We start from the raw sequence: 26962 nt of genomic DNA, 5'->3' as shown, positions 1-26962 counted from the left end.
AGTCAGGGGAGGGGGGAGAAGAGATAAGGAAGTGTAAGGTGTGAGAACGAGACATCAAAGAGGGTGGAGATCAAGGAAAATGTAGAATAGATAATTGTTAGCTCGGAGAAGGTAACAACAAAGCAAACAGATAAAATGTAACCAGGGACAATCAGACTGGTTGGAGAACTGGGAAGGTATCTACACACTAACAGGCTCGATTGTAATCATATATTCACACACACATACACGGGGTACTGATTGTGGATGATCAGCCATGATCACATTGAATTGAGTCTGCGTTTGGTCTCGCCGATGTATAAGAGTCCACATCTTGAACAATGGATACAGTAGATGAGGTTGGAGGAGGTGCAAGTGAACCTCTGCCTAACCTGAAAGGGCTGTCAGGGTCCCTGGACAGTCGAGGGAGGAGGTACAGCGACAGGTGTTGCATCTTATGCGGTTGCTGGGGAAAGTACCTGGGGAGGGGGTGGTTTGGGTGGGAAGGGATGAGTTGACCAGGGAGTTGCAGAGGGAACGGTCTCTACGGAAGGCGGAAAGGGGTGGCGATGGGAAAAGGTGGCTAGTGGTGGGATCCCGTTAGAGGTTGCGGAAATTTCGGGGGATTATGTGTCGTATGCGACGGCTGATGGGGTTGAATGTAAGGACTAGGGGGACTCCGTCTCTATTGCGACGAGGGGTAGCAAGGGCGGAGCTGCGGGGTACCAAGGAGACACGAGTGAGGGCCTCATCTATGATGGGAGAGGGGAGCCCCCGTTCCCTGAAGAAAGAAGACATCTCGGATGTTCTAGTATGGAACACCTCATCTTTGGCGCAGATGCGGCGTAGACGGAGGAATTGGTAGTAGGGCATAGAGTCTTTGCTGGAAGCAGGGTGGGAAGAAGTGCAGTTGAGATAGTTGTGGGAGTCAGTGGGTTTGTAATAGACGTCCGTCAATAGTCTATTTCTTGTGATGGAGACTGTGAGATGAAGAATGGGGAGGGAGGTGTTGTAGATGGTCCAAATAAATTTGAGTGCAGGATGAAAATTGGTGGCGAAGTTGATGACGTCCATGCGTTCTGGGTGGGTGCAGGAGGTAGCACCGATGCAGTCATCAATGTTACGGAGATAGAGTTCAGGGATAGGGCCAGTGCAGGGCTTGGATAGGACAGGTTTGGAGGAATATGGACCAAAAGCGCAGGCGGTGGGACTAGTGTAGGTGGAACTTTTTTGCGGTTGCAGCTCCTAGACTGTGGAACAGCATCCCTCTCCCCATCAGAACTGCCCCCTCCATCGACTCCTTTAAGTCCAGGCTCAAAACCTATTTCTACTCCCTAGCGTTTGAGGCCCTCTGAGGGGGCGCTGTGAAATGTTTATGTATGTGCTGTTATGTTTGTGTGCCATTGTATGTTCGTACCCGAACTGATGTACAGCACTTTGGTCAACGTGGGTTTTAAAAAAATGTGCTATACAAATAAAATTGACTTGACATGGTTGGCCGGTGTGGATAAGTTGGGCCGAAGGGCCTGTTTCTACACTGTATCACTCTACGACTCAGCAGGACATCATTGAAAGGAGGCTGCCAATTCCTCCGTCTACGCCGCATCTGCGCCCAGGATGAGGTGTTTCACACTAGGGCTTCAGAGATGTCCTCGTTCTTCAGGAAACGGGGCTTCCCCTCCTCCATTATAAAAACATAGCAGAATAAGTAAGGAAATTTGTGTTTGGTAGATTATTTCTTTGTTGTAACAATGCTTCTTGGCAATAAGTCTTACACCGTTGGAAAGCGTGTTTATTTCCTTTTTAAATGGTGCCACATTTGTAAGGAACATGCATTTGTGGGATGAGCAGCAGAGCTGAGTATATGGGTTGCGCCCATGAAAAATTTGCCAAATCTTCTCTGCCAATGCCAAACAGCTTATTCTGCTGTTGCTATTGACTCTTGTTTTGAGCTTCTGGTACCCCCAGGTGCTGACAATCAGGTGCCTGATTGGCAGCATCTGTGAGCATGGGCCCTGCTACAGTGGTCAGTAGGTGTCTGCTCCAAGAATCGGCATCCCACGTATGACTGATCTGGATAGGGCCCGTGCGATAGGGCAACTTCAAGCTGGTGTTCCGCAAAACCAAGTTGCAGCATTATTTGGAGTGAGCCCTAGTACCATCTCCAAAGTGAAGGCCAAGTTCCATATAACGGGGGATGTCAGAGACAGGCCGCGAAGTGGGCGTCCCAAGAAGACGACACCCGAAGAAGACCGTTTCCTCACCCTGTCAGCACTTAGGAAACGTAGGCTGTCTTCTACAGATTTGCAGTCAAGGTTTGCAGGACCATATGGCCGACGGCTCTCTGCCCAGACAATTCGGAACAGACTGCACAAAGCCGATCTCCGGTCTCATAGGGCTGCCATAGGTCGGCAACACGTGCACTGGAACCTGAACATGTGGAGGAACGTTATGTTCAGCGATGAGTCCAGATTCTGCCTACGGCAGTTGGATCATAGGGTCAAAGTGTGGAGAAGACGCGGAGAATGCTATGCTGATTGCTGCACCGATAGAGTAACATCTTTTGGTGGAGGCAGTGTGATGGTGTGGTGCGGCATCTCCCTCACTGGAAAAACGAGGCTTGTCATCATTGGAGGCAATCTCAATGCAGAGAGATGAGATTCTGCAACCAGTGGCAATCCCATATCTCCACAGTCTGGGACCGAACTCTATCCTCCAAGATGACAATGCTCGCCCCCACAGAGCAGGGTTTCTCAGAGACTACCTCCAGAATTTGGGAGTGGAGAGGATGGAATGGCCTGCCGGCAGTCCTGACCTCAACCCCATTGAACACTTGTGGGATCAGCTTGGGCGTGCTGTTCGTGCCAGAGTGACCAACACAACCACGTTGGCTGACTTGCGATAAATGCTGGTTGAAGAATGGGATGCCATCCCACAACAGTGTGTGACCAGGCTGGTGACCAGCATGAGGAGGAGGTGCCAGGCTGTTGTGGCTGTGTATGGTTCTTCCACACGCTACTGAGGCTCCTGTTTATTAAATGAATAAATTGTTAAATTGCCAATATGTCTTGTTTCTTCAGACTTCAATCATCCAATCCACCAAACAACACCGAACAAGAGTCAATGGCAGAATAAGCTGTTTGGCATTGGCAGAGATTTGGCAGGTTTTTCATGGGCGCAACCCACATACTCAGCTCTGCTGCTCATCCCACAAATGCATGTTCCTTACAAATGTGGCACCATTTAAAAGGGAAATGAACAGGCTTTCCAACGGTATAAGATTTATTGCCAAGAAGCATTGTTACAACAAAGAAATAATCTACCAAACACAAATTTCCTTACTTTTTGTGCTATGTTTAGATGAGGCTCTCACTAGGGTCTCTTCTCCATCCTGCAGCTCTGCTCTTGCTCCCCCTCCCCCCACTCGCAACAAGGACAGAATCCCCCCTCGTTCTCACCTTCCACCCCACCAGCCAGCGGATCCAACAAATCATCCACCAACATTTCCGTCACCTACAACGGGACCCCACCACTGGCCATATCTTCCCAACCCTCTCTGCGTTCCACAGAGACCATTCCCTCCGTAACTCCCTGGTCCACTCGTCCCTTCCTACCCAAACCACCCCAACCCCGGGCACTTTCCCCTGCAACCACACGAGATGCAACACCTGTCCCTTTACCTCCCCCCTGAACTCCATCCAAGGACCCAAAGAGTCTTTCCAGGTGAGACAAATGTTCACCTGCACCTCATCTATTGCATCCGCTGCTCTAGATGTCAACTTATTTACATCGGCGAAACCAAGCGCAGGCTCGGCGATCGCTTCGCTGAACACCTGCGCTCGGTCCGCATTTTTTTTTAAAAAAAAATTTTTAATCAAAAAATACTTTATTCAAATAATAAATATCATTCACAAAACATATTTTTAAACAAGCCCATCCGACATTTCCGGAGGTTACATTTGATACAGACATTCACTTAGACATTTACTTACATTTAGACATTTACCCAGTATCCCTTGTTTGGAGGGGCGTCTCTCTCCACCACACCCTGCCCCCCCATGTCCAGCAGCGGAAGGACCCTAGACTGTGGTCGTCCCCCACAGGGCCTTAGCGTTGGCTGCACCGAGCTTCAGTGCATCCCTCAGCACGTACTCCTGCAGTGGGCTAGTCGGCAACATTCCTTGACGGACAGCTCGCTCCGCCTGGAGGTCAACAAGGATCGGGCAGACCAAAGAGCGTCTTTCACCGAGTTGATGACCTTCCAGCAGCACTCGATGTCAGTCTCGGAATGCGTCCCTGGGAACAGTCCGTAGAGCACAGAGTCCTCTGTGACGGAGCTGCTCGGAATGAATCGTGACAGGGACCCCTGCAGACCTCTCCAGACTCTCTTGGCAAATCCACACTCTGTGAAGAGGTGGGCCACCGTCTCCTCTCCGTAGCAGCCGTCCCGAGGGCAGCGTGCGCTGGTAGTGAGGTTCCGGCGGTGCAGGAAGGATCTGACTGGGATGGCTCCCCTCACCGCCAGCCAAGCCAGGTCTTGGTGCTTGTTGGTGAGTTCTGGCGATGAGGCATTTTGCCAGACAAGCTGGGCGGTCTGCTCTGGGAACCACGCCACAGGATCCATGGAGTAATTCCCCTGCAGTGCCTGATCTCCCGGTGGCCTAGCACTTCAACTCCCCCTCCCATTCCCAGTTTGACCTTTCTGTCATGGGCCTCCTCTAGTGCCATAGTGAGGCCCACTGGAAATTGGAGGAACAGCAACTCATATTTCGCCTGGGCAGTTTGCAGCCCAGTGGTATGAACATCGACTTCTCCAACTTTAGATAGTTCCTCTGTCCCTCTCTTCCCCTCCTCCTTCCCAGTTCTCTCTCTATCTTCCTGTCTCCACCTATATCCTTCCTTTGTCCCGCCCCCCTGACATCAGTCTGAAGAAGGGTCTCGACCCGAAACGTCACCCATTCCTTCTCTCCTGAGATGCTGCCTGACCTGCTGAGTTACTCCAGCATTTTGTCAATAAATACCTTCGATTTGTACCAGCATCTGCAGTTATTTTCTTACACTACTGGTGGCATGGAGCAGCTTGAAGTTTTCTTTTAACAATATCCCTTCTCTTGTTTGAGTGTTGTCTCCATCGTGAGCTGTCTGTCCCATGATATCCACTACAAGAGGCCCTGACACTGCGGTCCTGAGGGGAGGCAGCGTTGGGCCGCGGCGCCTGCGCACTGGCCGCCAAGTGTTGCAGCGTTCCAAGGCAGCCAATCAGCGCGGGGGCGGCGGCAGCGTTGGGCCGCGGCGCCTGCGCACTGGCCGCCAAGTGTATCCAAAGTGCAGCGTTCCACGGCAGCCAATCAGCGCGGGGGCGACGGGCAACCCGGAAGCGGTGTGGGGGCAGACATGGCGAGGCGAGTGGCGGTGGTGAGCGGCTCCAACAAGGGCATCGGCCTGGAGGTGGTGCGGGCTCTGTGCCGGCAGTTCGACGGCGACGTGTTCCTCACCGCCCGGGACGAGGGCCGCGGGCAGCAGACGGTGCAGAAGCTGCAAGATGAGCAGCTGAAGCCGCGCTTCCACCAGCTCGACATCGGCGACCCGAAGAGTATCCGGCAGCTGCGGGCCTTCATGCTGCAGGAATACGGTGGCATCGATATCCTCGTCAACAACGCCGGCATCGCCTTCAAAGATGCCGACACCACCCCGTTCGGCACCCAAGCTGAGGTGACCATGGCGACCAACTTCTTTGGGACCAGGGATATGTGCACAGAACTCCTCACCGTTATCAAACCTCACGGTGAGTGGAGAGCACGGCACTGATTATTGACGTGCAGATTCCTGCACTTGGTCACGTTTGTATTACCCCTAATTGCCCCTGTAAGGCACTCGGTTTACTTTGAGCTCCCTGACAAAATTAATAATCTAGGTGGAGGCAGAAGTTTGCAGAAAATGGCCAAGAAAAAACAAGAATCCTGAAAGGTTCCTACCTTTCAGGATTCTTTTTTTTCCTTGGCCATTTTATGTATTTTTCTGCAACTTCTGCCTCCACCTAGATGATCAATTTTGTTGGGTTGTCGAATGTGGCGGTAAAGTGAACAATGAAAAAAGGTAATGTAAGATAACAATCGGATCTAGTTCAAGCTGGAAAGTGGGCCAAAGGAACGGCCAATGCAATGGAATTTAACAACGCCCTCAGATTATCGGCACATGTGCAAAGATAAACAGAGATAGCGTTTCATGTCGAAAACCTTTGACCAGTACTAGGAAGGAAAACAAAAAGTTGTTTTTAAGTTGCAAGGAGTTTGGGTTCAGCAATCGATAGGCCAAAAGCCACACCTTGATAGGTCGAGGCCAGGATTGCTTTGGGATTGAATTTTTAATGTGGTATGCGAAGGGCATTCAGTCATGTTCATAAATGATAGGAGCAGAATTAAGTCATTTGGCCCATCGTCTACTCCGCCATTCAATCATGGCTGAACTATCCCTCCTAACCCCATTCTCCTGCCTTCTCCCCGTAACCTCTGACATCTGTACTAATCAAGAATGGACGACTCAGTAGATTGTAAGGGTACAAAATTCCAATCAGTGTTGGAAAATAGGTTTGCATGACCATTGAAAAATTAGCAGCCCCCAGAATATATGACAAGCAATAGTTCATCAAGGACAAAATACAATACATGTTTACAATTGAGCCACCCACAGTGTACAGATACATGTTAAAGGGAATAACATGAATAACATAAAGTGCAAGATAAAGTCCAGAGAATTCCGATCAAAGATAGCCAGAGGGTCTCCAATGAGGTAGAATTATTTTTTCCCAAATTGGCTTGGGTTTTTATCCGGTTTTTTGCCTCTCCCAGGAGATCACACGGTTCTTTTGGGTGGGAAGAAGGGCGATAGTGGGGAAGGGGGTTGGGGTAGGATCAGCCATGATCGTATTGAATGGCGGAGCGGGCTCGAGGGGCCGGTTGGCCTACTCCTGCTCATATTTTCTTGTGTTCTAGTAGCTCAGGATGCTCTCTAGTTGGTGATAGGATAGTTGCCTGATAACAGAAGAAACTGGGTCCTTAAGTGTACTAAAGGCACAAATCAATATATTTTAGACAAGTATTTCTTCTTGATTCTACCAAGAGTCAAGAGGGGTCAAAAATCAGGAAGCTTAGCTGCAAACAAACTGAGAGAAGACAATGTGTCGGAAAGAACTGCAGATGCTGGTTTAAATTGAAGGTAGACACAAAATGCTGGAGGAATTCAGTCGGACAGGCAGCATCTGGAAAGAAGGAATGGGTGATGTTTCAGGTCGAGACCCTTCTTCAAACTGATGTCAGGGGAGTGGACGGTACAGAGGTGCAGAGCCAGCAACATTATGGGGGACCCCTACCACCCCAGCAACGGACTGTTCCAGCTGCTATGGTCAGGCAAACGCCTCCGCTGTCACGCTGTGAAAACAGAGGATGAGACGGAGTTTCTTCCCACAGGCCATCAGGACTGTTAACTCTCACATCACCAGGAACTAATTTAATTTATTTTTTGTGTTAATTTTTTTTCTTCTATTCTGTTTTGTAGTTTAGCACAATCCGCAGGCGTTGCCACTTTCATTTCACTGCACATCTTGTGTATATATATGTGACAAATAAACTTGACTTGACTTGACGAGATAAAATGTAGTCGGTGACAGTGAGACAGGTGGGAGAACTGGGAAGGGGGAGGGGATGGAGAGAGAGGGAAAGCACGAGCTACTTGATGTTAGTGAAGTCAATGTTCGTAGTACTGGGGTGTAAGCTGCCCAAGCGAAATATGAGGTGCTGTTCCTCCAATTTGCGCTGGGCCTCATTCTGACAATGGAAGTGGCCCAGGTCAGATTGGGAATGGGAGGGGGAGTTAAAGTGCTGAGCCACCGGGAGATCAAGTAGGTTTAGTACCTCCCCCCTCGACTCCATCCAAGGACCCCGACAGTCTTTTCAGGTGAGGCAGAGGTTCGCTTGCACCTCCTCCAACCTCTTCTACTGTATCCGCTGTTCCAGGTGTCGACTCTTGTATATCGGCGAGACCAAGCGCAGGCTCGGCGATCGTTTCGCTGAACACCTCCGCTCAGTCCGCTTAATCTTATCTGATTTTACGGTTGCTCAGCACTTTAACTCCCACTCCCATTCCTAATCTGACCTTTCAGACCTGGGCCCCCTCCATTGTCAGAGTGAGGCCCAGCACAAATGGGAGGAACAGCACCACATATTTCACTTGGTTAGGTTTAGTTTAGTTTAGAGAGACAGTGCTAACTGGGAGGAGAAGAAAACATTTTTCTGACCATGGAACTCGCATATGGGTAGTACATGGGTCTGTACTTGAAGAATTATGATCTACAGGCTGTGGACATTGCTGGAAGATGCGATGAAGCTCTATTTTCAATCCCCCATACGCAATGGGTGGTGCAACGGTAGAGTTGCTGCCTTACAGCGCCAGAGACCCGGGTTTGATCCTGATAAGGAGCGCTTGTCTGTATGGAGTTCTACATTCTCCCCCGTGACCTGTGTGTGTTTTTTATTCCTCCGAGATCGGTTTTCTCCCACACCTCAAAGTCGTACAGGTTTGTAGGTTAATTGGCTAGGTATAAATGTAAATGAACCCTAGTGTGTGTGGGATAATGTTAGTATGCGATAGTGTTAGAGTACGGGGATCGCTAGTTGGTGCGGACTCGTTGGGCTGAGGGCCTATTTCCATGCTGTATCTCTGAACTAAACCAAACAATGATCGATGGGTCTGCCCCATAAATTTCCCATGATTTTTTTTTTAATGCTCTTTCAGGCTGGAATTTGACAGTAAACTTGAAACGATGCCTCTGATGCAGAAAAGGTTTTTCGGGAAAGGGAAGAGAGCATAACATTGTTAGAGGTGAAAACTGCCGAGGCGTGCTCTCCCATGCCCGTTGTTTGTTAAACCAATTTTAATTGTCCTCTTAAACCTGCAGGTCGAGTGGTGAACGTGTCCAGCATGTGTGGAGCCAGTGCATTGCAGAAGTGCAGCCCGGAACTGCAAAAGAAATTCCGCAGTACTTCGATCACCGAGGACGAGCTGGTGGAGCTGATGAAGAGGTTCGTCGACGACGCCAAGAACGGGGTTCACAGCCAACAGGGATGGCCTTCCTCGGCCTACGGGATTACCAAGCTGGGCCTCACAGTCCTCTCCATGATCCACGCCCGGAGACTGAGTAAGGAGAGACCGGCGGACAAGATCCTGCTGAACGCCTGCTGCCCCGGTTGGGTGAAAACCGACATGGCTGGTCCTAATGCACCGGGCACGGCAGAAGAAGGGGCCGTGACCCCGGTCTACTTGGCCCTTCTACCAGAAGGTGCGGAAGGGCCACACGGAAAGTATGTAAGCGATAAAACTGTTCAGCCATGGTAAACATGAGGAATTGGACACTTATTGCTCCAAATACAATCTATTGAATTTAATTTAACACTTTATTGTCACAGTGAAATTTCTTGTTTGCGTACCCAAGGTATACATGTAGTCACCCATAAAGGGCGCTTACAAGATTACAAATTCTCCCTCCGCGTCAGGTCCCCCTTTGTTCTCCCCCCCCCACCACCACATCTCCCTCACGGCAGTCGTCTCCCTCCCCCTCTATGTAGGAACGAACTGCAGACGCTGGTTTAAATCGACAGAAGTAAATATTGTGATTCTTAAGACAGATACAAAATGCTGGAGAAACTCAGCAGGAAAGGCAGCATCTCTGGAGAGAAGGACTGGGTGACGTTTCAGGCCGAGACCGTCAGACTGCTCAGATTGTGATTCTTGCCGATTTGTTGCTCTATATGGATTTGTTAACCTCTTTTTCCTCCAATAAAGATTAATCACTTAAAACAAACATTTTTGTGTTGTATTTTACCTGGAACAAAGAGTCGAGCTGCAGAAATGGATTCCAGGATTCCCCAGTGGGCACAAGTGAGTCCGTTTACATCCTCTACAGGGAACTAAAGAAGTGGCAGAAAAATAGGCAGTGATTTAGTACATGGCACACGATAGCAGGAAGAAGCCTTGCTCTAATTTTAGTTATGATATGCAAAAGGTATTGCTTAAAACCTTTTACTTTAGAGATACAGTGCAGAAACAGGCCGTTCGGCCCACCTAGTCCGCGCTGACCAACGATCCCCGTACACCAGCACTATCCTAAACTTGTACATTTTTGGAATGTTGGAGGAAACCGGAGCACCCGTAGAAAACCCACGCGGTCTAAGGGAGAACGTACAAACTCCGTACCGACAGCACCCATAGTCAGGATTGAACCCGGGTCTCTGGCGCTGTAAGTCAGCAACTCCACCGTGCCGCCCTGAATTAAATTTAAACTTTAGAATGAGTGCAGTCTTTGTGTGCCAACCTTCCCCTGGATAGGCGCCCGACCTCTCCCTATCGAGCCCTCCAACCTCATCCCACCTGTGTTTTGTCTGTTCTCAGTGTGCAATCTTATGTTGGTGGCACAGTGGTGCGGCTGGTAGAGCCGCTGCCTCACAGTGCCAGAGACATAGAAACATAGAAAATAGGTGCAGGAGTAGGCCATTCGGCCCTTCGAGCCTGCACCGCCATTCAATTTGATCATGGCTGATCATCCAACTCGGTATCCCGTACCTGCCTTCTCTCCATACCCCCTGATCCCTTTAGCCACAAGGGCCACATCTAACTCCCTCTTAAATATAGCCAATGAACTGGCCTCAACTACCTTCTGTGGCAGAGAATTCCACAGATTCACCACTCTCTGTGTGAAAAAAAACTTTCTCATCTCGGTCCTAAAAGACTTCCCCCTTATCCTTAAACTGTGACCCCTTGTTCTGGACTTCCCCAACATCGGGAACAATCTTCCTGCATCTAGCCTGTCCAACCCCTTAAGAATTTTGTATGTTTCTATAAGATCCCCCCCTCAATCTTCTAAATTCCAGCGAGTACAAGCCGAGTCTATCCAGTCTTTCTTCATATGAAAGTCCTGCCATCCCAGGGATCAATCTGGTGAACCTTCTCTGTACTCTCTCTATGGCAAGAATGTCTTTCCTCAGATTAGGAGACCAAAACTGTACGCAATACTCCAGGTGCGGTCTCACCAATGCCCTGTACAACTGCAGCAGAACCTCCCTGCTCCTATACTCAAATCCCCTCGCAGGACCTGGGTTCGATCCTGACCTCGGGCGCTCTTTCTGTGGTGTTTGCACGTTCTCCCTGTGACCGTATGGGTTTCTTCCGGGTGCTTCCCAAAGATGTGTTAATTGGCCTCTGTAAATTGCCCCTGGTGTGCAACCTTTTTCCCCAGGGTGGAAATGTTCATAAGACTGTCAAAGACTAGAGGGCGTAGCTTTCAGGTGAGAGGGGCAAGGATTAAAGGAGGTGTGCAGGACAAGTTTTCTTTACAAAGACGGTGGTGTGTACCTGGACCATGCTGCCGGGGGTGGTGTTGGAGGTGGATACGATTTTAGATAGGTATCTGATATGCAGGGAATGCTTCGACATGGATCACAAGCGGCACGGTGGCGCAGCGGTAGAGTTGCTGCCTTACAGCGAATGCAGCGCCGGAGACCCCGGTTCGATCCTGACTACGGGCGCCGTCTGTACGGAGTTTGTACGTTCTCCCCGTGACCTGCGTGGGTTTTCTCCGAGATCTTCGGTTTCATCCCACACTCCAAAGACGTACAGATTTGTAGGTTAATTGGCTGGGCAAATGTAAAAATTGTCCCAAGGGTGTAGGATAGTGTTAATGTGCGGGGATCGCTGGGCGGCGCGGACCCGGTGGGCCGAAGGGCCTGTTTCCGCGTTGTATATCTAAATCTAAAAAAATTGTTTTTCTTGGCATCATGATCGGCGTGGGCTGAGGGACTTGTTCCTGGCCTCTACTTTTCTATGTTCTACGAAAAACTCAAGCCAAATTTTTACATCACCATGACCTGATGCAAGCTGTTTTACCCAATTATTATTATTCAATATTATTTGAATAACCAATGTGTTAAAAATCAAACACCGTGCAGGCCATGAATCAAGACCTCATTTCAAAGCTTTCCAGACAACCTGCACACGATATCAATCCATTGACAGTCATCAATGGGGCTGTACATTTTACTCTTGAATTTTTCAACTCTCGGTCACCATCTAGTGTCCAATATAATTCTGACCTAAAGCATCAATCACGCCACTCGGGAATTTGGATCCATCAATACTCGGCAATGGCCCAAGGTTATCCGTGCCAGAAATAACTACCACATGCAACTGAGGCTACAAAAATGACTGTGTGACGCAGTGGTCGAGTTGCTGCCTTACCGCGTCAGGGACCCGTGCTCGTTCCTGACTCCGGGTGCTGTCTGTACGGAGTTTGTACGTTCTCCCTGTGACCACGTGGGTTTTCTCCGAGTGCTTCGGTTTCCTCCCACACTCCAAAAACGTGCATGACTGTAGGTTAATTGGCTTTGGTAAGTTGTAAAATTGTCCCTGGTTGGTTATTATATGGGGCGAATGCTGGTCGGTGCGGACTCAATGGGCTGAAGGGCCTGTTTCTGCGCTGTATCTCTAAAGTCCAAAGACTGGTAATGCTGTGGGGAGGTGTGGGTGGGAGGGGGGGAATGCTTTCATCCATCGGATCACAATCTGATCTACTCAGTTCAAACAACTTCAGTTCCCTGTTCAACTTCCTTTTGCTAAGAGCATTAACAAGGTGTAAGGACGATCACTAAAAGTTGCTTTAATCTCAAAACTCATTGTTTTTCCCACGGTCAGCTGAATGTTAGTGATTCCAGAGATGGAGATAAAATTAATCTGTACATTTTTAAACTTAATATGATGCCAAATTAAACGGATCTCACGTGCCTGCAAATGATCCATAATCCCTCCAATCCTGTCCCATCCGTGTGCCTGTCTAGGTGCTTCTTAAACATTGTAGGAGCCATTTATGCTTAATTCAGTTATTGTCATTGTGTTATGGCTAGACAATAGACAATAGGTGCAGGAGTAGGCCATTCAGCCCTTCGAGCCAGCACCGCCATTCAATGCGATCATGGCTGATCACTCTCAATCAGTACCCCGTTCCTGCCTTCTCCCCATACCCCCTCACTCCGCTATCCTTAAGAGCTCTATCCAGCTCTCTCTTGAAAGCATCCAACGAACTGGCCTCCACTGCCTTCTGAGGCAGAGAATTCCACACCTTCACCACTCTCTGACTGAAAAAGTTCTTCCTCATCTCCGTTCTAAATGGCCTACCCCTTATTCTTAAACTGTGGCCCCTTGTTCTGGACTCCCCCAACATTGGGAACATGTTTCCTGCCTCTAATGTGTCCAATCCCCTAATTATCTTATATGTTTCAATAAGATCCCCCCTGTTTTAATATTTCTAGTTTATGTCTTTTTTGCCTGCTTGTGGGTGTGACTTAATGCGTAATTGGGAGTGTCTAGATGGGAGGAGGCTAGTGTGTGTCAACAGAGGTTGTGGGTCAGTTTAGACTCGGAGGATGGTGAGCATACAGTTCTTTACCATGCGCTCGCAACGGTTATATTTGTAAGAACCATACGGTAATAACTGCAAGAATTTCTAGATATTGTTTGAAGAAGAAACAGTTGATAAAGTACGGAAACTGATGAATTACTCTATGATTTGTGCTACTTTAATAAAACCAATTAATGAAGGAAAGAAGTTTGGAAGATTCGTTTTGTCATATCAGGGTGCGACGTGTGTGTAAGCTATAACTACATTTCATCCCCGAGTAGTAATGGCTATCGAGGTGGAATTTCGAGATGGTATAGAAACTGCCATTACAATATATAGCTGCCTCCATCACCACCCTGGTAATACGTTCCACCCAAACACTCTTGTGTAAAAAAACTTGCCCTACACCACCTACACTAAACTTTTTCACTTTCAACTTATATCTGCATGCTCTGGTGTTGGTGGGAAATAGGTTCTGACTGTCTCCCCTATCTATCCCTCTCATCATTTTAAATACCTGTATAAATCTTCGCTGCCATAACAAATAATATCAAATATTCTCATTTCCAATTGGTATCGTTCCTCTATTTTCCATTTCAAAATGAGTCCAACTCCAACATTGGACGTATGCAAGTTGCGTCTAAATGCATGCAGGTGGGAAATATGGGGAACAAGGGAATGGCAGATGAGTTGAACCGGTACTTTGGATCTGTCTTCACTGAGGAGGATACAAACAATCTCCCAGATGTTCTAGTGGCCAGAGATCCTAGGGTGACAGAGGAACTGGAGGAAATCCACATTAGGTAGGAAAAAGTTTTGGGTAGATTAATGGGACTCAAGGCTGATAAATCCCCAGGGCCTGATGGTCTGCATCCCAGGGTGCTTAAGGAGGTGGCGCTAGAAATTGTGGACGCATTAGTGATTATTTTCCAATGTTCTATAGATTCCGGGTCAGTTCCTATGGATTGGAGGGTAGCTAATGTTATCCCACTTTTCAAGAAAGGAGGGAGAGAGAAAACAGGAAATTATAGACCAGTTAGTCTGACATCAGTGGTGGGGAAGATGCTGGAGTCAATTATAAAAGACGAAATTACGGAGCATTTGGATCGCAGTAACAGGATCGTTCCGAGTCAGCATGGATTTACGAAGGGGAAATCGTGCTTGACTAATCTACTGGAATTTTTTGAGGATGTAACTAGGAAAATTGACAGGGGAGAGCCGGTGGATGTGGTGTACCTCGACTTTCAGAAAGCCTTCGACAAGGTCCCACATAGGAGATTAGTGGGCAAAATTAGAGCACATGGTATTGGAGGTAGGGTACTGACATGGATAGAAAGTTGGTTGACAGACAGAAAGCAAAGAGTGGGGATAAATGGGTCCCTTTCAGAATGGCAGGCAGTGACTAGTGGGGTACCGCAAGGCTCGGTGTTGGGACCGCAGCTATTTACAATATACATCAATGACTTGGATGAAGGGATTAAAAGTACCATTAGCAAATTTGCCGATGAAAGCAAAGCTAGGTGGCAGTGTGAACTGTGAGGAAGATGCTATGAGGTTGCAGGGTGACTTGGACAGGTTGTGTGAGTGGGCGGATGCATGGCAGATGCAGTTTAATGTAGATAAGTGTGAGGTTATCCACTTTGGTGGTAAGAATAGGAAGGCAGATTATTATTTGAATGGTGTCAAGTTAGGAAAAGGGGACGTACAACGTGATCTGGGTGTCTTAGTGCATCAGTCACTGAAAGGAAGCATGCAGGTACAGCAGGCAGTGAAGAAAGCCAATGGAATGTTGGCCTTCATAACAAGAGGAGTTGAGTATAGGAGCAAAGAGGTCCTTCTGCAGTTGTACAGGGCCCTAGTGAGACCGCACCTGGAGTACTGTGTGCAGTTTTGGTCTCCAAATTTGGGGAAGGATATTCTTGCCATTGAGGGCGTGCAGCGTAGGTTTACTAGGTTAATTCCCGGAATGGCGGGACTGTCATATGTTGAAAGACTGGAGCGACTAGGTTTGTATACACTGGAATTTAGAAGGATGAGAGGGGATCTTATCGAAACTTATAAGATTATTAAGGGGTTGGACATGTTAGAGGCAGGAAACATGTTCCCAATGTTGGGGGAGTCCAGAACCAGGGGCCACAGTTTAAGAATAAGGGGTAGGCCATTTAGAACAGAGATGAGGAAAAACTTTTTTAGTCAGAGAGTTGTGAATCTGTGGAATTCTCTGCCTCAGAGTGCAGTGGAGGCCAGTTCTCTGAATACATTCAAGAGAGAGCTAGATAGAGCTCTTAAGGATAGCGGAGTCAGGGGGTTATGGGGAGAAGGCAGGAACGGGGTACTGATTGAGAATGATCAGCCATGATCACATTGAATGGCGGTGCTGGCTCGAGGGGCCAAATGGCCTACTCCTGCACCTATTGTCTATTGTCTATTGAATCAACGAGAAGCGAGTGAGGAAAAAATAAGGTAGTAGAGCTTCAGGGAAACGAGGCGGGTGGGGACTGATGCAACTGCTCTGCTGGAAGCTGGCAAGATGCCAATGGGCCGAATGGATCCAGGGGCCACAGTTTAAGAATAAGGGGCATTTAGAACGGAGATGAGGAAAAACCTTTTCAGTCAGAGAGTTGTGAATCTGGAATTCGCTGCCTCAGAAGGCAGTGGAGGCCAATTCTCTGAATACATTCAAGAGAGAGCTAGATAGAGCTCTTAAAGGTAGCGGAGTCAGGGGGATGGGGAGAAGGCAGGAACGGGGTACTGATTGAGAATGATCAGCCATGATCACATTGAATGGCGGTGCTGGCTCGAAGGGCCGAATGGCCTACTTCTGCACCTATTGTCTATTATCTATTGTTTATTGATCCCATCTACGCCATAATAAGCCAATATTGATTCTGTTTAGTCACGTCGGAATATTTGGCCATTAGATCCACATCCTCCTTAGATAACATACACAACAACTAAGCAAGAAAAAAAATCCATTGACTTAATCTACAAAGCTTCACCAGAACTGGAAAATTATCAGACGAATTGGGATTAATATTCCAGGTAAAGGTAACAGAGATTAATTGGTTTTAAGACGTAACATAGCTACTAGCCACGTTTACAGGTACTATTGCTACGTTTAGCAGGTACTATTGCTACATTTAAGAAACATTTAGACAGATACATGGATACGACAGGTTTAGAGGGAGATGGGCCAATCCCAGGCAGGTGGGACTAGTGTAGATGGAAACATGTTCAGTTCAGATTAGTTTAGTTTAGTTTAAAGATACAGTGCGGAAACATGCCCTTTGGCCGACCGAGTCCGCACTGACCAGCGTTTCCCGCACAATAACACTATCCTACGAACACTAGGGACAATTTACAATTATACCAAGCCAATTAACCTACAAACATGTACGGCTTTGGAGTGTGGGAGGAAACTGAAGATCTTGGAGAAAACCCACGTGGGTCACGGGGAGAACGTACAAACTCCGTACAGACAAGTCAGGATCAAACCCTTTTCTCTGGTGCTTCAGGGGAGCAACTTTACCGTTGTGCCACAGTACCGCCCATTTATTGTTCGTGTACTGAGGTACAGTGAAAAGCTTTTGTCGCTCGGTATCCAGTCAGCAGAAAGACAATGCATGATTACACACAAGCTATTTACAGTGTATAAATACATGATAAGGGAATAATGTTGACAATAGACAATAGGTGCAGGAGGAGGCCATTCGGCTCTTCGAGCCAGCACCACCATATCTTCCTGTCTCCACCTATATCCTTCCTTTGTCCCGCCTCCCTGACACAGTCTGAAGGGTCTCGACCCGAAACGTCACCCATTCCTTCTCTCCCGAGATGCTGCCTGACCTGCTGAGTTACTCCAGCATTTTGTGAATAAATACCTCCGATTTGTACCAGCATCTGCAGTTATTTTCTTATACTACTTGTTGCTCCACTGCGATTTCTCCTCAAGGTATGTCCACTTTGAAGAAGTTCTTCTCCTCTTTTCGACGAGAGTTTAGCAACATGCTCTCTCGCTGCTCCCCCTCTGTGATTTCCCTTCCCCTCCACCTTCCCAGATCTCCCTCTATGTTCCTGTCTCCACCTATATCCTTCCTTTGTCCCGCCCCCCTGACATCAGTCTGAAGAAGGGTCTCGACCCGAAACGTCACCCATTCCTTCTCTCCCGAGATGCTGCCTGACCTGCTGAGTTACTCCAGCATTTTGTGAATAAATACCACCATTCAATGTGATCATGGCTGATCATTCTCAATCAGTACCCCGTTCCTGCCTTCTCCCCATACCCCCTGACTCCGCTATCCTTAAGAGCTCTATCTAGCTCTCTCTTGAATGCATTCAGAGAATTGGCCTCCACTGCCTTCTGAGGCAGAGAATTCCACAGATTCACAACTCTCTGACTGAAAAAGTTTTTCCTCATCTCAGTTCTAAATGGCAGAGTGCAAGGTAAACCCAGTAAAGTATTAACAAGGATAGTCCGAGGTTCACGAATGAGATAGATAGTAGTTCAGGACTGCTCTCTGGTTGTGGTGGGATGATTCAGTTGCCTGATAATAGCTGGGAAGAAACTGTCCCTGAATCTGGAGGTGTGCGTTTTCTGTTACAGTTTCTGTTCTCACACTTCTATACTTTTTGGGTATACATGTTGGTCGGTGTGGGCAAGTTGGGCCAAAGGGCCTGTTCCCACACTGTGTGACTCTATGAACACAGGGTGCAATGAGCCTGATGATACAAATATAGCTGAATTAAAGATCTCGCGGAGATAATTCTGCCCGTATTCTGTCAGGGAAGAAAATCCGGAGATCTTTATTCTCTGGATAAAGAGAAAAATGTTGCAAAATAATCGATAGTTCAGATAATAAACACAAAGTGCACGGGGAACTCAGTGGGTCTGGCAGCATCTGTGGAGGGAATGTTCAGGCTGCGGTTTGGGATCCTTCCTCAGAGACCCTTATCAGAGATAACATCTGTGAAAAACAGCATCACAACTGCAACCCAACCAGCTGAGGAACGACTCAGCGGGTCAAGCAGCATTTGTGGGGGGAATGGATAGGCGATGTTTCGGGTCGGGACCTTTCTTCAGAGACCCATATCAGAGATAACATCTGTGAAAAACAGTATTACAACTGCAACCAAAACAGCCGAGGAAAGACTCAGATGGTCGGGCAGCATCTGCGGATGGAGATCTTAAGCAGCATCTCAATAAACCAGCATCTGCAGTTCCTTTCTATACGTTGGTGAGACCGCACCTGGAGTATTGTGTACAGTTTTGGTCTCCTAATCTGAGGAAATACATTCTAGCCTTAGAGGGAGTACAGGGAAGGTTCACCAGATTAATCCCTGGGATGGCAGGACTTTCATACAAAGAAAGACTGGATAGACTAGGCTTATACTCGCTGGAATTTAGAAGACTGAGGGGGGATCTTATAGAAACATATAAAATTCTTAAGGGGTTGGAGAGGCTAGATGCGGGAAGATTGTTTCCGATGTTGGGGAAGTCCAGAACTAGGGGTCACAGCTTAAGGATAAGGGGGAAGTCTTTTAGGACCGAGATGAGAAAACATTTCTTCACACAGAGAGTGGTATGTCTGCGGAATTCTCTGCCACAGAAGGTAGTTGAGGCCAGTTCATTGGCTATATTTAAGAGGGAGTTAGGTGTGGCCCTTGTGGCTAAAGGGATCAGGGGGTATGGAGAGAAGGCAGGTACAGGTTACTGAGCTGGATGATCAGCCATGATCATATTGAATGGAGGTGCAGGCTCGAAGGGCCGAATGGCCTACTCCTGCACCTATTTTCTATGTTTCTATCTCTGACTAGCCTGCTGAGTCCTTCCGGCGTTTTGTTTGTTACAGTAGATTTCACCGCAACTGCAGTCTCTTCCGCCTCGAGTATTTTCCAAAATATATTATTTCATTGTACAAGAATTACCGAGACGATATAAACTTCTCCAATAAGTCTGTGGTAACAGTGGAAAAACCCTTACTGCAAACCAGATATAAAATATCCACCTCGATTTGCTTCACATCGACCATTTAAGTTGTAGTCATAATATAAGAAAATAACTGCAGATGCTGATACAAATCGATTTATTCACAAAATGCTGGAGTAACTCAGCAGGTCAGGCAGCATCTCGGGAGAGAAGGAATGGGTGACGTTTCGGGTCGAGACCCTTCTTCAGACTGATGTCGGGGGTGGGACAAAGGAAGGATATAGGTGGAGACAGGAAGATAGAGGGAGATCTGGGAAGGAGGAGGGGAAGGGAGGGACAGAGGAGCTATCTGAAGTTGGAGAAGTCGACGTTCATACCACCGGGCCGGAAACTGCCCAGGCGAAATATGAGGTGCTGCTCCTCCAATTTCCGGCGGGCCTCACTATGGCACTGGAGGAGGCCCATGACAGAGAGGTCAGACTGGGAATGGGAGGGGGAGTTAAAGTGCTGGGCCACCAGGAGATCAGTTGCGTTAATGCGGACCGAGCGCAGGTGTTCAGCGAAGCGATCGCCGAGCCTGCGCTTGGTTTCGCCGATATAGATAAGTCGTAGTCATTATTGAGGAAGACATTATTCAGTCTGAAGAAGGGTCTCGACCCGAAACGTCACCCATTCCTTCTCTCCTGAGATAGACAATAGGTGCAGGAGTAGGCCATTCGGCCCTTCGAGCCAGCACCGCCATTAAATGTGATCATGGCTGATCATTCTCAATCAGTACCCCGTTCCTGCTTTCTCCCCATACCCCCTGACTCCGCTATTCTTAAGAGCTCTATCTAGCTCTATCTTGAATGTATTCAGAGAATTGGCCTCCACTGCCCTCTGAGGCAGAGAATTCCACAGATTCACTACTCTCTGACTAAAAAAGTTTTTCCTCATCTCTGTTCTAAATGGCCTACCCCTTATTCTTAAACTGTGGCCGCTGGTTCTGGACTCCCCCAACATTGGGAACATGTTTCCTGCCTCTAACATGTCCAACCCCGTAATAATTTTATACGTTTCGATAAGATCCCCTCTCATCCTTCTAAATTCCAGTGTATACAAACCTAGTCGCTCCAGTCTTTCAACATATGACAGTCCCGCCATTCCGGGAATTAACCTAGTAAACCTACGCTGCACGCCCTCAATGGCAAGAATATCCTTCCCCAAATTTGGAGACCAAAACTGCACACAGTACTCCAGGTGCGGTCTCACTAGGGCCCTGTACAACTGCAGAAGGACCTCTTTGCTCCTATACTCAACTCCTCTTGTTATGAAGGCCAACATTCCATTGGCTTTCTTCACTGCCTGCTGTACCTGCATGCTTCCTTTCAGTGACTGATGCACTAGGACACCCAGAACACGTTGTACGTCCCCTTTTCCTAACTTGACACCATTCAAATAATAATCTGCCTTCCTATTCTTACCCGCTGAGTTACTCCAGCATTTTGTGAATAAATACCTTCGATTTGTACCAGCATCTGCAGTTATCTTCTTATACTTCATTATTGAGGAAATCGCCTCCGCCGGAGAATTTGGACTCCACCACGTTCCCAGGGAACTCAAAAGCGGGGAGCTTTTCCCTGTCTTGTGAAACAGTCTTGTGAAACCGCGAGCTCCGGAGGCTTCGGTAGATGATATCACACACACACACGAGATGAAAGTTGCGAGGGGTGGGGGGAATCCCGTGAAGTGTGCGAGCAGCTGGTGACAGTATTCCCACCCCCTCCGTAGCTGGAGTGCGCTGCAACGTTGGTACACGAGGAGATGTGTCGCCGCGTTCCATTGGAACGTCTATACACGCGGAGATGTGTCGCCGCGTTCCATTGGAACGTCGATACACGCGGAGAGTTGTCGACCGCGTTCCATTGGAACGTCGACACACGCGGAAATGTCACCGCGTTTCATTTGGTCTGCCTACCAGCTCTTGACGCAAGTCCCCTCCCCTCCTTCCCTGCCTGTCTGTCGGAGTCTAGATACCTCCCCGTCCAGTCCAGTCCAGTCCGTCTCTGGCTGCGGTTGTCACTGCGTGGCTGGTGAGTAACTACTTTCCATTACCCCCCACCCACCCCATCTTTTAACTGGTCTTATTTCATCCCCTTTGTTGCATTAGGGTTTTGTATGTCTTCTGTCGATTTTTTTTGTGTGGGCGGTACAACGTTTACTACCCCCATGTGATAAAGGAAAGGCGGCGTTATCATGTCCGACTTCTTTGCACAACACCGCTCTCTCTCTCTCTCCCCTTGTAAAATATTATGTGATTCCCAACAGACGCGTTTACAAATAGTTTGCTCTGTTGTCCGAGATCTCTGTCTAAAATTACATAGTAGAACTGCCTTTCGCGAGGTTAAGAACAGCCCTGAAATATTAAACGCAATGTCAATACTTACATGGAGAAATAAGGAACTGCAGATGCTGGTTCACAACCAAAAAAAAAAAGGCACAAAGGTCTGGAGTAACTCGGCGTGCACCGACCCAAAACGTCATATCCATGTTCTCCAGAGATACTGCCTGACCCGCTGAGTTACTCTAGTACTTTTGTGTCTTTTTAAACTTGTGACTACATTATTGATTTTTGCAGTAGGACTAGTAAAGATGCCCTGCACGAATGACGCATCCTCCCTTCAAGTGTTGCATAGGGATTGCGACTTTGACTTTTAAGTTTTACAGCGTTTTGTTCCTGTCCCAGTTCTATTCTTTACACGTCAAGGAATAATTTGTGTTTTAGACGCATTTTAATTGGTACATTATAGATGTTTTTGCGCATATTTGCTGCAGCCTAGCCTTGGCAACTTACACAATTAGCCTTGGGAAATTATATTTATGTTGCACATTTTCATTCTATTTTGACAATTTCTTTAGCAAAAACATTATGTATGTAAATGGGACTTCTGTTGCTTCCCAGCCAAATTAATTAAAGCACAACATTTAAGTTCTTGTTTTTAAGATGGTGTTCATCTGTTTGTTGGTTGCTGAAATCTATACTTCGGCACCGTAGGTTACAGGGCAATGTTATTCAGTCTGAAGAAGGGTCCTGACCTGAAATGTCACCATTCTTTTTTTCTCCAGAGATGCTGCCTGACCTGCTGAGTTACTCCAGCACTTTGTCTATCTTAGAGTCATTGTGATACAGTGTGGAAACAGGCCCTTTGGCCCAACTTGGCTACACCGACCCAACATGTACCAGCTACACTAGTCCCACTTGCCTGCGCTTGGTCCGTATCTCTCCAAACCTGTCCTATCCGTGTACCTGTCTAACTGTCTGTTAAACGATGGGATAGTCCCAGCCTCACCTACCTCCCCTGGCAGCTTGTTCCATACACCCACCACCCTTTGTGTGAAAAAGTTACCCCTCGGATTCCAATTAAATCTTTTCCCCTTCACCTTGAACCTATGTCCTCTGGTCCTCCATTCCCCTACTCTGGGCAAGAGATTCTGTGCATCTACCCGATCCATTCCTTGCATGATTTTGTACACCTCTATAAGATCACCTCTCATCCTCTTGCGTTCCAAGGAATAGAGACCCAACCTACTCAACCTCTCCATATAGCTCACACACTCTAGTCCTGGAAACATCCTCGTAAATCTTTTCTGAACCCTTTCAAGCTTGACAATATCTTTCCTATAACATGGTGCCCAGAACTGAACACAATATTCTAAATGCAGTCTCACCAACATCTTATACAACTCCCAACATCTATACTCAATACTCTGACTGATGAAGGCCAAAATGCCAAAAGCTTTTTTGACCACTTTATCTACCTATGACTCGACCTTCAAGGAACCATGCACCTGTACTCCTAGATCCCCCTGCTCTACAACACTACCCAGAGGCCTACCATTTACTGTGTAGGTCCTGCCCTTGTTCGATGTCCCAAAATACAACACCTCACACCTCTCTGTATTAAATTCCATCAACCATTCCTCCGCCCACCTGGCCAATCGATCCAGATCCTGCTGCAATCTTTCATAACCATCTTCACTATCTGCAAAACAACTCGCTTTTGTATCATCAGCAAACATGCTAATCTTGCCGTATATTCTCATCCAAATCATTGGTGCAGATGACAAACAGTAACGGGCTCTCCACCGAGCCCTGAGTCACAGGCCTCCAGTCTGAGAAGCAACCTTCCACCATCACCCTCTGCTTCCATGGAGCCAATTTGCTATCCATTCAGCTATCTCTCCTTGGATCCCATGCGATCTAACCTTCCAGAGCAGCCTACCATGTGGAACCTTGTCGAATGCCTTACTGTATCTTCTATGTCTCTTCGGTATAAACCAGCATCTGCAGTTCCTTGCGACACAATGTTATTCCAGTCCTTGGCTGTGGTGAAATGTTACTTCCCTAAGTTGGGGCAACCAAAGGTTTTGCGTAACCTTTTAAAATGAAATAGTTTCCATTACTTTGTGCATTTCTGTTTATTTGCACTCGCATGACTGTATTGCTCAATCCAAAACTTTTCTCAGTTCCTTTAAAAACATTTTACCATGACTTTTTTGATTGGGAACATTTCTGCTTCACGCATAATTTTGTAGGGGGATAACACATTTACTTCTATTTGGGAAGTGACACAGAGTGTGTTTGTATTGCGCCTTTGGTATTCTTTGTGCTTTTGACTGAACACCAGTCCTTTGCTGATACTGGAAGCAAGATCCCTCTTCTTAAATTACAATAATTTGGTGAATTTATTTTGCATTAAGACTAAGCCATGTGAAATCAAACCAAAGCTACGTTGCAGCCTGCTTGTGGAGTGAGACCTCTTTGGCTTGACGTTTTCCACTACTTCACTCCAAAGGTTCAATTTAGTTTAACTTATTGCTGTCACTTGTACCGAGGTACAGTGAAAAGCCTTTGTTTGTGGGCTATCCAGTCAGCGGAAAAGCTGTACGTGAATATAATCAAGCCGTCGGTGGTGTTCGGATAAAGGGTGCGCCATTTAGTGCAAGGTAAACTGCGGTTAACGATGGCTCAATGGTCTCCAATGAGGTAACTGTTGGGTAGCACAGTGGCGCAGCGGTAGAGTTGCTGCCTCATGGCAACAGAGACCCAGGTTCAATCCTGATTCTGGGTGTTGTCTGTACGGAGTGCTCCTGTTTCCTCCCACACTCCAAAGGCGTACAGGTTTGCAGGTTAAATGGCCTTGGTAAAATTGTCCGGAGTGCGCAGGATAGTGTGAGTGTACAGGGTGATCGCTGGTCGGTGTGGTCTCAGTGGGCAGAAGGGCCTTTTTCTGTGCTGTATCTCTAAAGTAAGGACCACACTCTAGATGATGAGTGGGATCTGATCCAACCCTGATTCTTCATTGAGGCTGCATTAACTTTAGCACAAACTTAGACCTGTGAAAGGTAAAGCTTCATGTATTGGAGTTACAAAGAAAATATACCTTAAAAGTATTAATTCAATTTTCTGCACCATTCCCAGGGGAAATGTATAAATTGCATGATCCAAGTAAATTAATGGCTTTAGCTTCTGAAATGTAATTTTATTTTTATTCTCATAAGATTCTAGTTGGACTGCAGTTGTGTTTTGTTGGTGCCGACTCAATTCTCAACGTAAAAACAAGAGAATAAATACATTTTTGGGGAATGGTTGTTCTGAATAACTTCAGCATCTCTCACTAACTTTAGTCCTGGCCTTTTGAGCTCAAGTACTTTTGTTATGTGTCCTTTGCATTGTCTCCGATTCCTTCATTCTTTTCTCACTGCAGACTCGAAAGTGTTAGTTTAGTTTAGTCTATTGTCACGTGTACCGGGGGTACAGTGAAAAGCTTTTGTTGCGTGCTATCCAGTCAGTGGAAAGAGAATATATGACTACAATCGAGCCATTTACAGTGTATAGATACACGATAAGGGAATAACGTTTAGTGCAAGGTAAAGCCAGCAAAGTCCGATCAACAATAGTCTAGGGGTTACCAAAGAGGTAGATATTAGTTCGGGACTGCTCTCTGGTTGTGGTAGGATGATTCAGTTGCCTTGATAACAGCTGGGAAGAAACTGTCCCTGAATCTGGAGGTGTGTGTTTTCAAACTTCTGTACCTTTCACCTGATGGGAGTGGGGAGAAGAGGGAGTGGGGAGAAGAGGGAGTGGCCAGGGTGCGACTCGTTCTTGATTATGCTGCAGGCCTTGCCGAGGCAGCTTGAGTTACCTGGGTCTGTGTAGCAACCTCAATTTTCCGTCCACTGTTGTAGCCATTTTGGTAATTTAATCTGCTGTGATTCACTACTGTGATCCAATGTCAATGACTTTGGGGAATACTAATTTATTGATGCTAAACCATTCCCCTGGGCTAGTGTTTGTCTAACTTTTGTTAAATGAGTCAGGTTAGCCAAACAAGGCCCCTGTCTAATCTGTGGTGACAACTTTACCATTTAATTTAAGAAAATAACTGCAGATGCTGGTACAAATCGAAGGTGTTTATTCACAAAATGCTGGAGTAACTCAGCAGGTCAGGCAGCATCTCAGGAGAGAAGGAATGGGTGATGTTTCGGGTCGAGACCCTTCTTCAGACTGAAGAAGGGTCTCAACCCGAAACATCACCCATTCCTTCTCTCCTGACCTGCTGAGTTACTCCAGCATTTTGTGAATAAACACCTTGTTATTACATGATCAGGAAAGGATCCCATTATTTCTCTCAGCTCTTGGGTCGTTCATTCCCTGAACTTATTCTCGTTTCCCTATTCAACTGGCTACCCTATTTCTGTGTGTCATGATTTTATAAACTTCTATCAACTTTCCAGTGGGCCTATTTTCTTGTGTAAGAAGGAACTGCAGATGCTGGTATACACTGGAGATGGACACAAAATGCTGGAGTAACTCAGCAGGTTAGGCAGCATCTCTGTAGAAATTTGGAATAGGTGATGTTTCTGCCTGACAGTCTGAAGAATGCTGCCAGACCCGCTGAGTTACTCCAGCATTTTGCGACTATTTTCTTTTTCTAATTAATTTAATTGTTCATTCTATTCTACTAAAGGGTATGAAATTAAAGTGTAGATTGCATGTGGAGTCAATAAGCCAGCATCCTTTCCTCCCATAACAGTAGATTTCCCCCACTCCATGTGGAATAGAGACTTGTAAAAGATAGAGACAAAAAGCTGGAGTAACTCAGCGGCATCTCTGGACAGAAGGAATGGGTGACGTTTCAGGTCAAGACCCTTCTTCAGTCTTACGAAGATGGTGTCAGGCAACAACCTAGAAGTGCATTGACTGGTGTGCACTATATTGCTCTGCTTAGCTGTCAATACAACTCCAGCAAAGATAACATAAGTCAAGACTTTGAGATTTGACGAGGTACATCGCAGTGGATGGTTTTATTGGTGATCAAAACCTGCAGGCGAGAGTGTTAACCAGCTATTTCTGTTGGACAGCACTTACTTCTGTATGACAAAGGTTGTTCCTTGGTGAATGTGGCATTTATTCGTGCAATTCCAGAGTGTACTGCATGATTAATGCAAATAGTCATTCCAGAATCAAACTAAAGTCATTTTACAATTAAATCTGACTCAGAAATACTCGCAAGAGTAAACTTGTACATGTGTACAAGTAATGATTTCTAGTTTGAATAATCAAAGTTTTGTGC

At 46.9% G+C, this 26962-nt stretch overlaps 3 protein-coding genes across 5 annotated transcripts in view; 2 read left to right on the top strand and 1 right to left on the bottom strand.

Moving 5' to 3' along the window:
* The window catches only part of setd4 (SET domain containing 4), a 77468-nt gene extending 67531 nt beyond the window's left edge, over positions 1-9937 (bottom strand). The window contains exon 1 of the mRNA XM_078409694.1: positions 9857-9937. The gene's annotated coding sequence lies outside the window, so the exon portion shown is untranslated. The remainder of the gene's footprint in view (positions 1-9856) is intronic.
* On the top strand, positions 5321-9829 carry LOC144598996 (carbonyl reductase [NADPH] 1-like). The gene is made up of 2 exons (XM_078409693.1): positions 5321-5764; positions 8933-9829. Exons 1-2 carry the CDS (start codon positions 5374-5376, stop codon positions 9367-9369), a joined length of 828 nt encoding a protein of 275 aa, XP_078265819.1. The 5' UTR covers positions 5321-5373; the 3' UTR covers positions 9370-9829.
* Positions 9938-21313: 11376 nt separating the features above from the next.
* Positions 21314-26962, top strand: part of dop1b (DOP1 leucine zipper like protein B) — a 111636-nt gene continuing 105987 nt past the window's right edge. For all 3 annotated transcript variants that reach the window (XM_078409690.1, XM_078409688.1, XM_078409691.1), the window contains exon 1: positions 21314-21418. The gene's annotated coding sequence lies outside the window, so the exon portion shown is untranslated. The remainder of the gene's footprint in view (positions 21419-26962) is intronic.

The sequence above is a fragment of the Rhinoraja longicauda genome, chromosome 12 (assembly GCF_053455715.1).
Source record: "Rhinoraja longicauda isolate Sanriku21f chromosome 12, sRhiLon1.1, whole genome shotgun sequence".
Classification (NCBI taxonomy): domain Eukaryota; kingdom Metazoa; phylum Chordata; class Chondrichthyes; order Rajiformes; family Arhynchobatidae; genus Rhinoraja; species Rhinoraja longicauda.
Note: the sequence above shows the minus strand (reverse complement) of the source record. Positions and strands in the feature narration are given on the sequence as shown.

What these genes read in the sequence shown, in the direction of transcription:
- LOC144598996 (XM_078409693.1), top strand. Translation starts at nt 5,374, where the DNA reads ATGGCGAGGCGAGTGGCGGTGGTGAGCGGCTCCAACAAGGGCATCGGC. An exon ending in CACCGTTATCAAACCTCACG is followed by an intron (nt 5,765 to 8,932) that starts GTGAGTGGAGAG and finishes TTAAACCTGCAG; the next exon opens with GTCGAGTGGTGAACGTGTCC.